General features: G+C 40.5%; 1 protein-coding gene across 5 annotated transcripts in view; it reads right to left on the bottom strand.

Moving 5' to 3' along the window:
• Positions 1–15,919, bottom strand: part of LOC129639074 (fibrous sheath-interacting protein 2-like) — a 72,858-nt gene that overhangs the window by 37,507 nt on the left and 19,432 nt on the right. For 4 of the 5 annotated variants that reach the window (XM_055563943.1, XM_055563945.1, XM_055563941.1 and 1 more), the window contains 2 exons: positions 4,263–4,331; positions 176–276 (listed from right to left, as the gene is read on the bottom strand). In XM_055563943.1, the coding sequence (XP_055419918.1) occupies positions 176–276; positions 4,263–4,331 (170 nt within the window). The remainder of the gene's footprint in view (positions 1–175; positions 277–4,262; positions 4,332–15,919) is intronic. The other variant, XM_055563944.1, reaches the window with a different exon arrangement.

Genomic DNA, 15,919 nt, shown 5'->3' with positions numbered 1-15,919 from the left:
CATGAAGCTGACTCAGAACCTTCTCTACCAGGAAGACTGTTCAGATCTGTGTAGAACTCCATTATTTCTAACCAATCAGTGCCATGCCCAGTGAATGGGGATATCCCCTAGAAAGAAAAATTAACCTGATAAATGAGAGGCCAATACAAAGCACCTGAGACATACAGCTCTCTACCTTTTGTTCTGTTGTGTTACTCTTTACATCATGTGGAGAATGCAACAAGGTTGATCTTCTTTCGGGAGTCTTTACAGAACTATACAAATGCTGGGATGGTCCTATAGGCAAATGAAAGAGAAATCATTTAATTTTTAAATTTGATTGAACTGTAATTGAAGTACAATAAACTGAACATATTTAAAATGTACCATTTGGCTTTGGCATATATATATATATATGTACATATATAAACCCTTGAAACCATCACCACCATCAAGGTAAACATTTACATCATCCCCAAAAGTTTCCTTGTGCCCCCTTATAGTTCATCCCTCTCTCCTCTCCTATCTCCCAGGCAATCACTGATCTGCTTTACTATAAATTAGTTTGCATTCTCTAGAGTTTGCTATAAATGGAATCAAACAGGGGTTGTACCACCCTTTTTCTGTTGGGGGAGGGTGGTGATCTGGCTTCCTTCATTCAGCATATTTTGATGGTCATCAATATTGTTGCCTATATTAATACTTTATTCCTTTTTATTTCTGAGTAGTATCCCATGGTATGGATACACTAGTTTATCCATTTGCCTGCTGAAGGGCATTTAGGTTGTTTCCAATTTGACTATAATGCTGCTATGGACATTGATGTACAAGTCTTCATCTGAACATATATTTTCATATCTTGTGGGCACCTACCTAGGAGTGAAATGACTGAATCACATGGCAGATGTAGTTTAACTTGAGCTGCCAAAATTTTTTCCACAGTGGTTGTACCATTTTACATTCCCACCTGCATTGTCAGACAGTTCTAGTTGCTTCAAGTCCTTGCAAATACTTGGTATGGTCAGTTACTTCAATTCTACTAGACATTCTACTGGGTGTGTAGTGGTATCTCATTGTGGTTTGATTTCTTTTTCCCTAAGGAATAAAGATATTAAGCAGTGTTTTGTGTGCTTATTTGCCATCTGTGTATCTTCAGTAAAATGTTTGTTCATGCCTTTTGCCCAAGTTTATTACGTTCTCACATTACATATACTATGTTTTTCTATATTTTACACTTTTTTTACAGTGATCATGCCTTCTAGATGTAGGTCTGGAGACCACCTTTTGTTGTACTCACTTTTGGGGCTTGAGAAATGAGAAACAGCCATTATGCAACAGGGCTATTTTTTAAATTTTATATTACTTTTTCATTTTTGACTAAGTATAAGATCGCTACCCTCATCTTTCATAGGCTTTCACTTGCCTGGGGGTGGAGCTAGGGAAGGAAGGAGAGGTTAGAATTTTTAACAGGACAAATGCCATGATGAACACCCAGGTAATAATATTCAATATCTGTCATCCCCCAAAATGATGACACAACCAAGACATTATGCCTTGCAAGCCATGCAGTTGTCTCAAGAATTTCGTTAAATTTTATCTTCCTTTTTGTGTAGAAACATCCTGGAATGCTTGAGAAAATTCTTCATAGTGTCCTGGAGATACCCTTAGCTTACCAAATAAAGAGTTATCTGGGCTCAGGAAGAAAAAGGATATGACTTTAGGAAAGTTAGGGGGAAAATGTCCACTCCTTTAGCAGCTCAGAGATGGTGGGAAAATGGGAAGGTGGTGAGAGTGACTGGAGACCAAAGAAATCAGACAGGGCTTCACATTTTGCTTACTTTGGGCCTTGGTGCTTCAGATAACTGAGGTTAACAGAGAGAAAAGAAGAACTATTGCTCAGCTCTCTGTTTAAGACTCTAGAAAGAGATTTCCTTGGCTACCCCTACTCTGACTCTTCCTCCTCACTGGGGTCATGGACCCCAAACTTTGTAATACAGTGTGGTCAGGCAGAGCAAGGCTCTCGCCGAGGTTTTGCTTTCTTTTTCTTCCAGTTTTAAAACATTTCAGCTTTACTGACTTATATGTAATCAGTTCAGTTCAGTTCAGTTGCTCAGTTGTGTCCGACTCTTTGCGACCCCATGAATCGCAGCACGCCAGGCCTCCCTGTCCATCACCAACTCCCGGAGTTCACTCAGACTCATGTCCATTGAGTCAGTGATGCCATCCAGCCATCTCATCCTCTGTCGTCCCCTTCTCCTCCTGCCCCCAATCCCTCCCAGCATCAGAGTCTTTTCCAATGAGTCAACTCTTCGCATGAGGTGGCCAAAGTACTGGAGTTTCAGCTTCAGCATCATTCCCTCCAAAGAAATCCCAGGGCTGATCTCCTTCAGAATGGACTGGTTGGATCTCCTTGCAGGCCAAGGGACTCTCAAGAGTCTTCTCCAACACCACGGTTCAAAAGCATCAATTCTTCGGTGCTCAGCTTTCTTCAGAGTCCAACTCTCACATCTATACACGACCACTGGAAAAACCATAGCCTTGACTAGACAGACCTTTGTTGGCAAAGTAATAGCTCTGCTTTTGAATATGCTATCTAGGTTGGTCATAACTTTTCTTCCAAGGAGTAAGCGTCTTTTAATTTCATGGCTGCAGTCACCATCTGCAGTGATTTTGGAGCCCTCCAAAATAAAGTCTGACACTGTTTCCCCATCTATTTCCCATGAAGTGATGGGACCAGATGCCATGATCTTCGTTTTCTGAATGTTGAACTTTAAGCCAACTTTTTCACTCTCCTCTTTCACTTTCATCAAGAGGCTTTTGAGTTCCTCTTCACTTTCTGCCATAAGGGTGGTGTCATCTGCAGATCTGAGGTTATTGATATTTCTCCCAGCAATCTTGATTCCAGTTTGTGCTTCTTCCAGCCCAGCATTTCTCATGATGTACTCTGCATATAAGTTAAATAAGCAGGGTGACAATATACAGCCTTGAGGTAGTCCTTTTGCTATTTGGAACCAGTCTGTTGTTCCATGTCCAGTTCTAACTGTTGCTTCCTGACATGCATATAGGTTTCTCAAGAGGCAGGTCAGGTGGTCTGGTATTCCCATCTCTTTCAGAATTTTCCACAGTTTATTGTGACCCACACAGTCAAAGGCTTTGGCATAGTCAATAAAGCAGAAATAGATGTTTTTCTGGAACTCTCTTGCTTTTTTGATGATCCAGAGGATGTTGGCAATTTGATCTCTGGTTCCTCTGCCTTTTCTAAATCCAGCTTGAACATCTGGAAGTTCACAGTTCACGTATTGCTGAAGCCTGGCTTGGAGACTTTTGAGCATTACTTTACTAGCGTGTGAGATGAGTGCAATTGTGCGGTAGTTTGAGCATTCTTTGGCATTGCCTTTCTTTAGGACTTATATAATAGACACATAAAATTGTAAGATAGCTAAAGTGTACACTGTGGTGATTTGATAAATATGTATACTGTGAAAGGATTTCTCCCCGCTTCCATTTAGTTAATTAACATCCATCACCTCACATATTTATCATGTTGTTCTTAGCAAATTTCAATTATACAATACAGTGTTTTCACCGATAGTCACCATGTTATACATCAGATCCTCAGACCTTATTAATCTTACAGCTGAACATGTGTACCGTTTGACCAACCTCTCCCTATTTCCCCTTAAGGTTTTGCTTTCTTAAGCCACTCTTGGTTCCCATGTGGTATACACATGGCCCAGGAAGGGCTGAGGGTCTAGCTGGGAAGCTCGTCAAGGGGAGTCACTGGGCTGGGGGTAAGAGGGCTCCTCCCAGAGTGTTATGGAGCAGGCAGTCAGGACTCAGGTGGCGTGGGAAATCCAGAGGGTTCTACTAAGCCCAGCGAGACCAGACCATGAGTCATTGCAGTGATGGCCAATTTAACTGTGAATGATGACAGGCCAAGCACTATATCAGTGGAGATAAGGGTATGTCTCTGAAGACCAGAGGAGGCAGAGGACAAATAGTCATCCGAGCACCCTTACTTTATTCTGCCTCCATGGGGCTATGGAAGCCAGTGTTCCCCAAAAGTCAATGTGCGTGTCATGCACTGGGGTCTTGTGAAAATGCAGGTTCTGATTCAGTACTGGGGCAGTGCCTGAGACTGTGCTTTTATAATAAGTGCCTCAGTGGCCCATACTGCTGACACGTAGAGGAGTAAGAACATAAGTCACACCTCTTGCCCCAGACAACACCTTTGGGAAAGAAGCACAAATGACTATTTTAGTATTTCTAATTATTTCCATTACTTTTTTGTCCTTGGTGTGACTTCTGGTGACCGGCAGTGACACTCATTTTCTTGATCTTTGGATAAGAAGCTTAAAATAATAAAAAAAAAAAAAATTAATAGTGGTGATGACAAAGATATTCAAGATAGATTCTATTTATCCTTTTATGCCCACTAGGGGGAGAACCATATCCTAATCTGTATATGGGGAGAAACTGGAGAGGGGACGTAGTAGGTCTCAGTGGGAGGCAAATTTGTACCCCAGAGGACAATGGAATTGGGACATGTCTGGAGACATTTGTGGTTGTTACAAATCAGGGAGAGGGATTTCTCCTGGCATCTAGTGGATAGGGGCCACGTATGATGCTACACATACTACAATGCACGGGATGGTTCCCATAATAAGCAATTATCCAGTGCAACATGCCAAGTGGCAAGGTTAAGAAACCTTAGGATAGATGTGATGGGGAGGCAGGACAATCACTTTTATAATATTATCTTGTATAGTTAAAGCTCTACTGCGCGGGGGGGCAGAACTGTCTTCTGGCAAAAGGGAAAAAACTCCACCCCTCTGTCCTGCTCAAGAAGAACATGGCTTTTTCTTTGTGTGGGGATGCAGACCAGCATAATACCTGTGCTAGAGACCCTGGAGGCCATGTGCTGGAGACCCCACAATGGCCATGACAATTCTTGGTTGTGCCTCAAAAATCTGGCTGAGGCAACCATACATATATACACCTGATTTGTGAAAAAGGTGACTGCCGTTCCTGTTTCTAATCATTTAGAAATAGACAAAAGGATTCTAAACTATATGTGTGCTAACTGGGTTTTCATTAGAGTTATGTATATTCCTTGGTGTTGACATGATAGAACATGATGTCTTTGTTACAGTGATAAGTCAATTTCATATGTGAAATAGACATCTTCATTCTCCTGTCACCTCTGTAATACTGTGAACATCAAGTTCTTTTATGTTTTCTTTTTCAAAAAGCATTTGAGGTGGGCACTGTTTAAGATGCCTACCTGAAACTTTCCTCCTACTGGAAGGGGAAGTTAACAGTTGAAGATGGAGGGAGAAAGCTGGCTGCTAAAGTGATGTACTGTCTCAGAGGCAGAAGGTTACACCCTCATCTCACTGAACTGAACTGTGAGCTTTTGTTACTGACTCTTCCTTCACAAACTTTTCGTTCCTTCCTCCCTCTCACATTGTGTTTACTGACTGGTCCTTTTTAAAAGTTCTCTTGAACCCATTCTCTTGCTCATTTCTTTAAAAGTGAAGTCTTTTCTGCTTTCCTTTAAAACTTCTTTTTATCTGGTTCTTTTCCCTTCTTTCTCTTTTGTCCCCCCTCACACATCTTGTCTCCTGTCCTCTCTTTTCTTCCTTTTTACTATTTAGCAACCCACTTTTAAAAAGTTTTTCATTCCTTCTCTTTCCAACTCTCTACCTTTCATGTATTGACTTTTCACTGGTTTCTCCTTTTCCACATCAGTTCTATGTGTATATGTGTATGCAGGGATGTATGTATGTATGTTTCTACCTATCATCTATCTACCTATCTGCAGTACCTACCTATCCCTCTACCTACCTAGCCATCTATCCATCTATATTGTATTCTTTTTTAAAAAACTGACTTCTACTTTTTAAACCCATCTCCCTCCATCACACACAATTGCACTTGGCTTTATTGGTTCTCCCCCTCATTCTCACATTGTCTTTTTCTGCTATTTCTCACTTTCCCCTACTGACTCATCACTTAGAAACCTCTTTTCTTTCTTCATTATTTCTTACTTCTGTTCCATCATCCTTTCTTCCTATCTTCCTTCCTTCCTTCTTTATCTTTGCCCTTCCCACCCTCCTGTCTTCCTTCCTCCCATCCTCCTTTTACTCTCTTTCTGCTGGCTCCCCTTTTATTTTTTCCTTCCTGCTCTAACTCTCTCATTCTCTTTTTCATGCATTCCTTCTTACTGGCTTCCACTTCTAAAATTATATACCTACCTACCTACTTACCTATCATCTGTATAACTGCCTACCTACCTATTCAGCTCTCAACCATTTATCTTTGTCTTTATTTTTGTCTTTGCTTTCCTGACTCCTACTTTTACGATCTGTCCCCCACCACACAACTGTTTTAGGTTTTTTGTAGGAAAATGGTTCCTACATTTTCACTCTTACATTCTCTTCCCTTCTTTAGCTTACTTCCCTACTGACTCATCTTTTATTTTTAAATTTTTATGTATTTTTGGTTGCACTGGGTCTTTGTTCCTGCTTGCAGGCTTTCTCTAGTTGCAGCAAACAGGGCCTACTCTCTAGTTGCGGTGGGCAGGCTTCTCATTGCAGAGCCAGACTCTAGGGCGTGAGAGCTTCAATAATTGCAGCTCACAGGTTCTAGAGTGTGGGCTCAGTAGTTGTGGCACATGAGCTTGGTTGCTCCACGGCATGTGGGATCTTCCTGGACCAGGGATCGAACCTGTGTCCCCTGTACTGGCAGGTGGATTCTTATCCACCGAGCCACCACGCAAGTTCCACCCTTTGTAAACTTATTGCCTGCTTGCCTTCCTCCTTCCCTCCCTATCTCCCCTACTTCCTGCCTTCCTGACCTCCTTCTTCCTTTCCTTCCTTCTCCTTTACTTCCTTCCCCCTCTCTTCCTCTTATATCCATTTTTTTGGGTTTCCTCTTTTAAACCTGTTTCTCTTCATCTTTTTAATATTGACTTTTAAAAACTAGATCTTCCACATAAAAATCCTGTCTACTTACCCATCTATCCATCAACCTACCAAACTACCTAGCTGTTCTGCATTCATCTTTATTTGTTTTTAACTGAGTTCCTCTTTTTTAGAGCTTTCTTTCCTCACTCCCTACAGCCTCCCTTTCTTCTTCCCTCCTTCCTGCCTCCTCTCACTTTCTCCTCTTTCTCTGTATTCTCCTCACTCCATTCCTTCCGTGGTCTCTGTCTCTCTTCTTTCCCCGCCTGCATGCATGTCTTCCCCCTCCCCTCCCTCGCTTCCTCCCTTCCGCCATCCCTTCCTCCCCTCTTACTGTCCACTGCCCCTTCGCCCTTTCCTCATGTCTTTCTTCCTTGCCCCTGCCTCCTCCTTTCCTTTCTCCATCCATCCACCCACGCTCGCTCTCTCATCCTCTTTCATTTGCTTCTCTCTCCTTCTGTCCATTCCTGTCTCCTTCCTCTCCCCCCCCCACTTTCTCTCTCATTTCCTTCTTTCTTCCCTTCCTCCTTCCTTCCATTCTTCTTTTGCTTTGTTTATACTACTCCTTTTGCAAAACATTTTCTTTGTTTCCTTCTCCCTTTCTTTATACATTTTGCTATTATCTTTACTACTGCTTTCTCCTTTAAAAATCTGTTCTTTCTACCTATCTACCTACCTAGCTGGCTGGCTCTATATCCAGCTGTCAATCACTCTTAAATTGGCTCCTACTTTTAAAACTTTTTGGCCCGTGAGACATTCTTCCTTTCTTTCTGTGTCTGACTCTCCTTTTTTCTTTCCTTTCTGTCTCCCATTCTCGTATTTTTCTCGATTTTACATTTTGTTATAATTTTATTCCATTTGAAACCTCTCCTCTTTTTTGCTTTCATATGTCTTCCTTTCTTCCTTCGTTCTTTCCTTCTCTTACTCGATTTCTGTTCATCATTTTTTTGTTCCCTTTCTGTATTTCTTTCTTCTCTGTTAGCCTCCCTGCCTTCCTGTTTCCCTTTCCTACTTTACCCTATTCTATCCTGTCCTTTCCATCTTCCCTTTTTCTTTTATTCTCTGTGTACTGGCCCCTTTGAAAAATATTTTTTAACTTCTTTCCCTTTCTCTTTTTCTATCTTTTATGTACTGACTTTTATTTATTTATTTTAATATAAATTTATTTATTTTAATTGGAGGATAATTACTTAACAATATTGTATTGGTTTTGCCATACATCAACATGAATCTGCCACGGGTGTACACGTGTTCCCCATCCTGAACCCCCCTCCCACCTCCCTCCCAGTACCATCCCTCTGGGTCATCCCAGTGCACCAGCCCCGAGCATCCTGTATCATGCATCAAACCTGGACTGGCGATTCATCTCACATATGATATTATACATGTTTCAATGCCATTCTCCCAAATCATCCCACCCTCGCCCTCTCCCACAGAGTCCAAAAGACTGTTCTATACGTCTGTGTCTCTTTTGCTGTCTCGCATACAGGGTTATCGTTACCATCTTTCTAAATTCCATATATATGCATGAGTATACTATATTGGTGTTTTTCTTTCTGGCTTACTTTACTCTGTATAATAGGCTCCAGTTTCATCCACCTCATTAGAATTGATTCAAATGTATTCTTTTTAATGGCTGAGTGATACTCCATTGTGTATATGTATGTACTGACTTCTTACTGACTTTTAGAAACTTGGTTCTCTTTTTAAAAATAAGACCTACCCATCCATCCAACCATCAATCATCTATCACTCACCTATCTATGGTTCTATCTATTTATATTTTATGTACTTTCCTACTTATCAACCTACTCTCCTGTCAATTCATCCATGAATCTTATATCACTGAAATATTTTAACTGGCTTCTTTTTAGATTTCTTTCCCCACTGTCCACAACTGTGCTTAATTTTTTTATTAATGCATCCTTTTCAAGCCCTTCACACTCTGTTTCATTTCTTTTATATTTTACACTTTCTACAGGCTCATCATTTTAAACTTCTCTTTCCTCCCACTTCCTCCTTTCGATCTTGCCTCTTCTTTTTGTCCTTCTTTAAAAGCTTCTTTCCGTCCCTTCTAGCTCTGTGTCATTCATTGTCCTTTTCTCTTTGTCTTTCCTCCTCTCTTTTTCTCTCTCCCTTCTGTCATCCCTTTTCTCTCCTCTTTGCTTCTTCCATTCCTTCCCTACTTCCCTCTTTCCACTCTTCTTCCATTCTTTTCGCATTGTCTCCTATTTTTAAAGATTTTTCTTTTCATCACTATTTCTTTTTAGTGTGAAATTAATTTTATTATTATTAAAATATTTGTGTATTTGGTTGGGTCTTAGTTATGGTATGTGGAATCTAGTTCCCTGACCAGGAATCAAACCCAGGCCCCCTGCGTTGGCAGTGCAGAGTCTTAGCCATTGGACCACCAGGGAATCCCTCTTCTTCCTTCTTAAGCTTTTATACTGGCTTCTTTTTAAACTTCTCTTTCTCCCCGCCCCCCGCCCCCCATTCCGCTCTCCTTTCTTTACACTGTCTTAACTGGATTGTCCTTTTAAAGTTCTACCTACCTAGAGGGATGGAACCCAGGCTCCCTGCATTGGGAGCTCAGAGTCTTAGCCACTGGACCACTAGGGAAGCCCCTCCTCTCTCTTTCCTTCCTGTCCCTCCTCCCTTTCCTCGTGTCTTATTCCTTCCTCCTACCTCCTTTCATCATCCACCCTACCACCCTTCTCCCCTCTTGTCTTCCTTCATTTGTATTCCCTCCTTCTCCTTTCCTTCCTCCCCACTCCTTTCTTCTATTACTACTCCTAAAACTTTTTTCTTTCCTTCCCTCTCTCTTTCTTTATACAGTCTTCTCCTTACAACTGCCTTCTCCTGTAAAAACTTTTTTCTACCTAAATTTCCTACCTATCTAGCTGGCTATCCACATAGGTATCAATCATTTAGCTTTATGTTACGTTTATTGTCTTCTACTTTTAACTATTTGCACATCACACAGTTGTACTTGGTTTTCCTACTTATCCTCCATCACACTCTCACATTCCTTCTCCTTCTGTATGCCATTCTTTTCCTTGACTCATCCTTTATAGAATTTGATTCTTCCTTTCTTCTTTTACTGTCTTCTTTGAAAAAACCTTTTTCTTCTCTCATTTTCTGTATTCTTTGTCCTGTCTTACTACTACTGGTTTCTCCTTTATGAATATCTATTATCAACCTGTCATCTATCAATGTATCATTATTTTACCATTTTAAACTGATTTCTTTCAGATCTCTCTCTCTCCATGCCTTCAATTATACTTAATTTTATCAACATCTCTTTTTAATCTCCTCAGCATCTCTCACTCACATTTTGGTTTTTATTTCATATTTTTTCCTAGCCTCATCCCTTTTAAAAAAATTTTATGTATTGGAGTAGGGTTGATTTACAATGTTGTGTTAGTGTCAAGTGAATAGCAAAGTGAATCAGTTATACATACATATATCCACTCTTTTTGTGTGTGAAATTTGAACAAAGTCTATATTTAATAACTGTATCACATGTTAATTTTCTGGGGTTTTTTTCTTTTACAACATAGTATTTCTTTATATTCTCAGAATTGAACTAGAAGTTTCAAGCCTCATTCAAATTTTTAAAAAGTCACTAAGGTTATAAACTTTCTAGACTTTTAGCAGGAATAACAGACGCAAAATACATGGAACTATATCAGACTTCTGAGTGAATGTATAAATTAGAAATCTAGCATTCTATTCATACTGAGTCAAACAAGTGGAATGCCATAAATGTCATAAATTTTTTAGCTAGGCAAAAATTCATAAGCTTTCTAAAAAAAAATATATATATATATAATCCATACTATCTATCTATCTATCTATCTATCTATATACATGTATACAAAAGCTTTTCTACTATACTTGATAAAGGCTTGAGAAAGAACGTCAAAAATAAAAAAGAGAAATTGGAAAACATAAACTAAATGACATGGGAGCACTAAACATGAAATTAAAAAAGTGAAACAAATTAGATAAAAGTAAAAAATCATCATATAGTCCAGTTGCTTTTAAACATAGCTGCTCATTAGAAACACATCTGGAGCTCTGGAGAAAAAAAGCAATACCTGGGCATTTGTATTTTTCAAAAAATTCCAAGATTAATTCTGATATGCATCTGGATTTTAAAAAGTGATTACAGGTTTTTCTATTAAATAGTAGTTTTAGTGATGTAGAACTTTATTATTTTCTGTTGACCAATCATGATACAATGGTATTAAGTGAATAACAGTTAGGTAACCAAGAAGCACAAGCTGGAATCAAGATTGCTGGGAGAATATCAATAACTTCTGATATGCAGATGACACCACCCTTATGGCAGAAAGTGAAGAGGAACTCAAAAGCCTCTTGATGAAAGTGAAAGAGGAGAGTGAAAAAGTTGGCTTAAAGCTCAACATTCAGAAAACTAAGATCATGGAATCTTGTCCCATCAATTCATGGGAAATAGATGGGGAAACAGTGGAAACAGTGTCAGACTTTATTTTGGGGGGCTCCAAAATCACTGCAGATGGTTATTGTAGCCACGAAATTAAAAGACGCTTACTCCTTGGAAGGAAAGTTATGACCAACCTAGATAGCATATTCAAAAGCAGAGATATTACTTTGCCAACAAAGGTCCGTCTAGTCAAGGCTATGGTTTTTCCAGTGGTCATGTATGGATGTGAGAGTTGGACTGTGAAGAAAGCTGAGCACCAAAGAATTGATGCTTTTGAACTGTGGTGTTGGAGAAGACTCTTGAGAGTCCCTTGGACTGCAAGGAGATCCAACCAGTCCATCGGCAAGGAGATCCAACCAGTCCATCCTAAAGGAGATCGGTCCTGGGTGTTCACTGGAAGGACTGATGCTGAGGCTGAAACTCCAATACTTTGGCCACCTCATGCGAAGAGTTGACTCATTGGAAAACACCCTGATTCTGGGAGGGATTGGGGGCAGGAGGAGAAGGGGACGACAGAGGATGAGATGGCTGGATGGCATCACCGATTCGATGCACACGAGTTTGGTTGAACTCCGGGAGTTGGTGATGGACAGTTAGGCCTGGCATGCTGTGATTCATGGGGTTGCAAAGAGTTGGACATGACTCAGCGACTGAACTGAATTGAACTAAACCACAATAGTAAAAGATGTTCATCAGTTTTCACAATCAATAGTCAGACAAAAAATAAAAGATAATTACGATTGCAAGCCATAATGGAAACATGATTATCCTAACAATATAAAGCAATTACATACAATTTGGGGGGTTAAGTAGAGTGATATGGTAAGTGGAAGTGCATATATGCACGTGTTCTCATCCACCCAGCCAGTCTATGTCTTTTGTTTGGTGTACTTAATCCATTTACATTTAAGTTAATTATCAGTATATATGATACTATTGCCATTTCCTTAATTGTTTGGGGTTTATTTCGTGTAGGTCTTTTCCTTCTTGTGTGTTTCCTGCCTAGAGAAGTTCCTTTCGCATTTGTTGTAAAGCTGGTTTTGTGGTGCTGAATTCTCTTAACTTTGCTTGTCTGGATAGCTTATGATTTCTCCATCAAATCTGAAGGAGAGTCTTGCTGGGTAGAGTTTTGGTTGTAGGTTCTTCCGTTTCATCACTTTAATATCATGCTGTTTCCTTCTGGCTTGTCGAGTTTCTGTTGAGAAATCAGCTGATAACTTTATGGGAGCTCCCTTGTATGTTATTTGTCGTTTTCCCCTTGTTGCTTTTAATATTTTATCTGTCTTTAATTTTTGTCAGTTTCATTATTATATGTCCTGGTGTGTTCCTCCTTGGGTTTATCCTGCCTGGGACTCTGTGTGCTTCCTGGACTTGGTTGACTATTTCCTTTCTCATGTTTGAGGAGCTTTCAGCTATTATCTCTTCAAATATTTTCTCAGGTCCTTTCAGTCTGTCTTCTTCTGGGAACCCTATAATGTGAATGTTGGTGTGTTTAATGTTGTTCCAGAGGTCTCTTAGGCTGTCTTCGTTTTTTTTGTTTGTTTGTTTGTTTGTTTGTTTGTTTTCATTCTTTTTTCTATATTCTGTTTTTCAGCAGTGATTTCCACCATTCTGTCTTCCAGGTTACTTATCCATTCTGCCTCAATTATTCTGTTACTGATTGCTTCTAGTGTATTGTTCATCTGGTTTTATGTTCTTTAGTTCTTCTATGTCTTCGGTAAACATTTCTTGCATCTTCTCCATTCTTTTTCTGAGATCCTGGATCATCTTCGCTATCATTAGTCTGAATCCTTTATGTGGGAGGTTGCCTATCTCCACTTCAGGTTTTCTCTTGTCCCTTCATCTGGGACATAACTCTCTGCATTTTCATTTTGATTAACTTTCTGTGATGTGGTTTTCATTCTGGCAGCTGCAGGATTGTTCTCTTCTTGCTTCTTCTGTCTTCTGGTGGATGAGGCTAGGGGAGTTGTGTAAGTTTCCTGATGGGAGGGACTGGCAGTGGGGAAAACTGGGTCTTGCTCTGGTGGGCAGGGCCATGTTCAGTAAAGTTTTAATCCAATTATCTGCTGATGGATGGAGTTGCACTCCCTCCCTTCCTAGGGGTTCCCAGGTGGCCCTAGTGGTAAAGAACCTGCCTGCCAATGCAGGAGACATAAGAGATACAGGTTCAGTCCCTGGGTCAGGAAGAGCCCCTAGAGGAGAGCATGGCAACCCACTTCAGTATTCTTGCCTAGAGAATCCCATGGACAGAGGAGTCTGGTAGGCTACAATCCATAGGGTCTCAAAGAGTTGGACACGACTGAAGTGACTTAGCATGCAAGACCCAGGCCCGGGGTCTACAGGCTCTATGGTAGGGTTAATGGCCACTTGCAAGAAGACTTACGCCAAGGGGCACCTTCCAGGACTGCTGCTGCTAGTACAGCAGTGAATCACTGCGACCCATGCCTCCACAGGAGACTCTCAATACTAGCAGGTAGGTCTGGTTCAGTCTCCTGTGGGATCACTGTTCCTTTCTCCTGGGTCTTGGCGTGTGCAAGATTTTGTTCATGTCCTCCTAGAGTGGAGTTTCTGTTTCCCCCAGTCCTGTGGAAGTACTGCAATCAAATCCCACTGGCCTTCAAGGTTAGATTCCCTGGGGAGTCTCAGTCCCTTTGTGGGATCCCCAGGCTAGGAAGCCTGATGTGGGGCTCAGAACCTTCACAACAGTGGGAGAACTCCTTTGGTATTATTGTTCTCCAGTTTGTGGGCTGCCCACTTGTCGGGTATGGGATTTGATTTTATCGTGATTGCACCCCTCCTACCATGTCATTGCAGTTTCTTCTTGTCTTTGGAAGTAGGGTATCTTTTTTTGATGGGTTCCAGCATCCTCCTGTCAATGTCTGTTCAACAGCGAGTTGTGATTTTGGTGCTCTTGCAGGAGGAGATGAGCGCATGTCCTCTACTCTGCCATCTTGAACTGGAAGCTCCCTCATCCTTTCAAAAGTCTTACTTTTCTTTTCTCCCTCTTTCCCTCCATTCTCTTTACTTCCATTATATTTTATTCTGTCATTCTTGTTCTATGCATTCTTTACTGGTTCCTCCTTTTAGAACTTATTTTTTTTCTCTCAAATTTTTTGTAATGATATTTCTTATTTTCTTTTTTAAACAACTTCTTTGTCTCTCTTCCCCTTTCTTTTCTTCTCTCTCTTCGAAAAAAAAAAGTATGTATTTATTTTTCGTTGTGCTGGGTCTTCACTGCTGTGTGGGCCTTTCTCTAGTTGTGGCAGGTGACGGCTACTCTCTAGTTGTGGTGTGCAGGCTTCTCACTGTGGTGGCTTCTCTTATTGTGGAGCATGAGCTCTTGGGCACGCGGGCTTCAGCAGCTGCAGCTCATGGGCTCTAGATCACAGGCTCAGTATTTGTGGCAAATAGGCTTAGTTGCTCCATAGCATGTTGGATCCTCCCAGATCAGGGGTTGAACCCATGTATCACTCTCATCTCACACTCACATTTTTTCTCTTTTGATTTTACTCTTTTTCCTAGCGACTCCATAACCTCTGTTTCTTTCCTGCCTCAGTCTTCTTTTTATCTGTCCCCTTCCCTTCTTTGATTCTTTCTTTCCTCCCCACTCTCTTGCTCCCTTCTTCATATTTCCTTTCTTCTCTCGTTTCTTTCTTATTCAATAATGTTGTTTTCCCATCCTCTCCCTCAGTGCTTCACCCTCTACCTTTCTTAATTCCTTCTTTCCTCTTTCCTCCTTCTTTCCTCCTTCTTTCCTTTCCTCCTCTGTCTCTAACTTTTCCCCTTCCATTCTCCTTTTATTCTCTTTTAGTGTCCTCTTTTTAAATCATTCTTTCCATCCATTTCTAAGTTTTTCTTTCTTTTTTATTGGCTTCTGCCTATGAGTGTCCTTTCTATATGTGTGCATGTTTGGATGAATCTATCTCTGTCTTTTCTTTCTTCGATCATATATTTGTCTTCCTTTGCACATACCTACATGCCTAGCTGTCTATCTGGCTATCAATCATCTATGTATGTTTACTGTCCTTTACTGACTTGTACTTTTAAAATCTCTCCCATACCACACACAATTGTACTTGATATTCTTACTCACACAGTCTCTTTTTTAAGACTTTGCATATATTATGACAGTCATTAGTGACACAAGCTGTAAAATATTTTTCCATACTTTTGAGCTTTGCATGTGATGATTCTTCATCAGTCACTGTGGATAAATTATGTGAGTTTTGTTTTTGTGTTTTTTTTTTAACATGCATTCAACTAGATATGATTCAGAATAGATGAATACTCCCTTTGCTTAATTACAGTTAGCTAAAAAATTGCCTGACAGCCCACCAAACAGGATTTGCTTTAAGACCAACCCACAGAGTCAACTGGAGACTGAGTGCACTGGGACCTGCTGGGTCAGCCGTAGTAGTGTTTAGCTAATTGTATAGAGCATTAACCCCTGGAAAAGCGAATGGCAACCCACTCCAGTATTCTTACTTGGAGAATCCCATGGACAGAG

This window comes from Bubalus kerabau, chromosome X, assembly GCF_029407905.1.
Source record: "Bubalus kerabau isolate K-KA32 ecotype Philippines breed swamp buffalo chromosome X, PCC_UOA_SB_1v2, whole genome shotgun sequence".
Taxonomy (NCBI): domain Eukaryota; kingdom Metazoa; phylum Chordata; class Mammalia; order Artiodactyla; family Bovidae; genus Bubalus; species Bubalus kerabau.
Note: the sequence above shows the minus strand (reverse complement) of the source record. Positions and strands in the feature narration are given on the sequence as shown.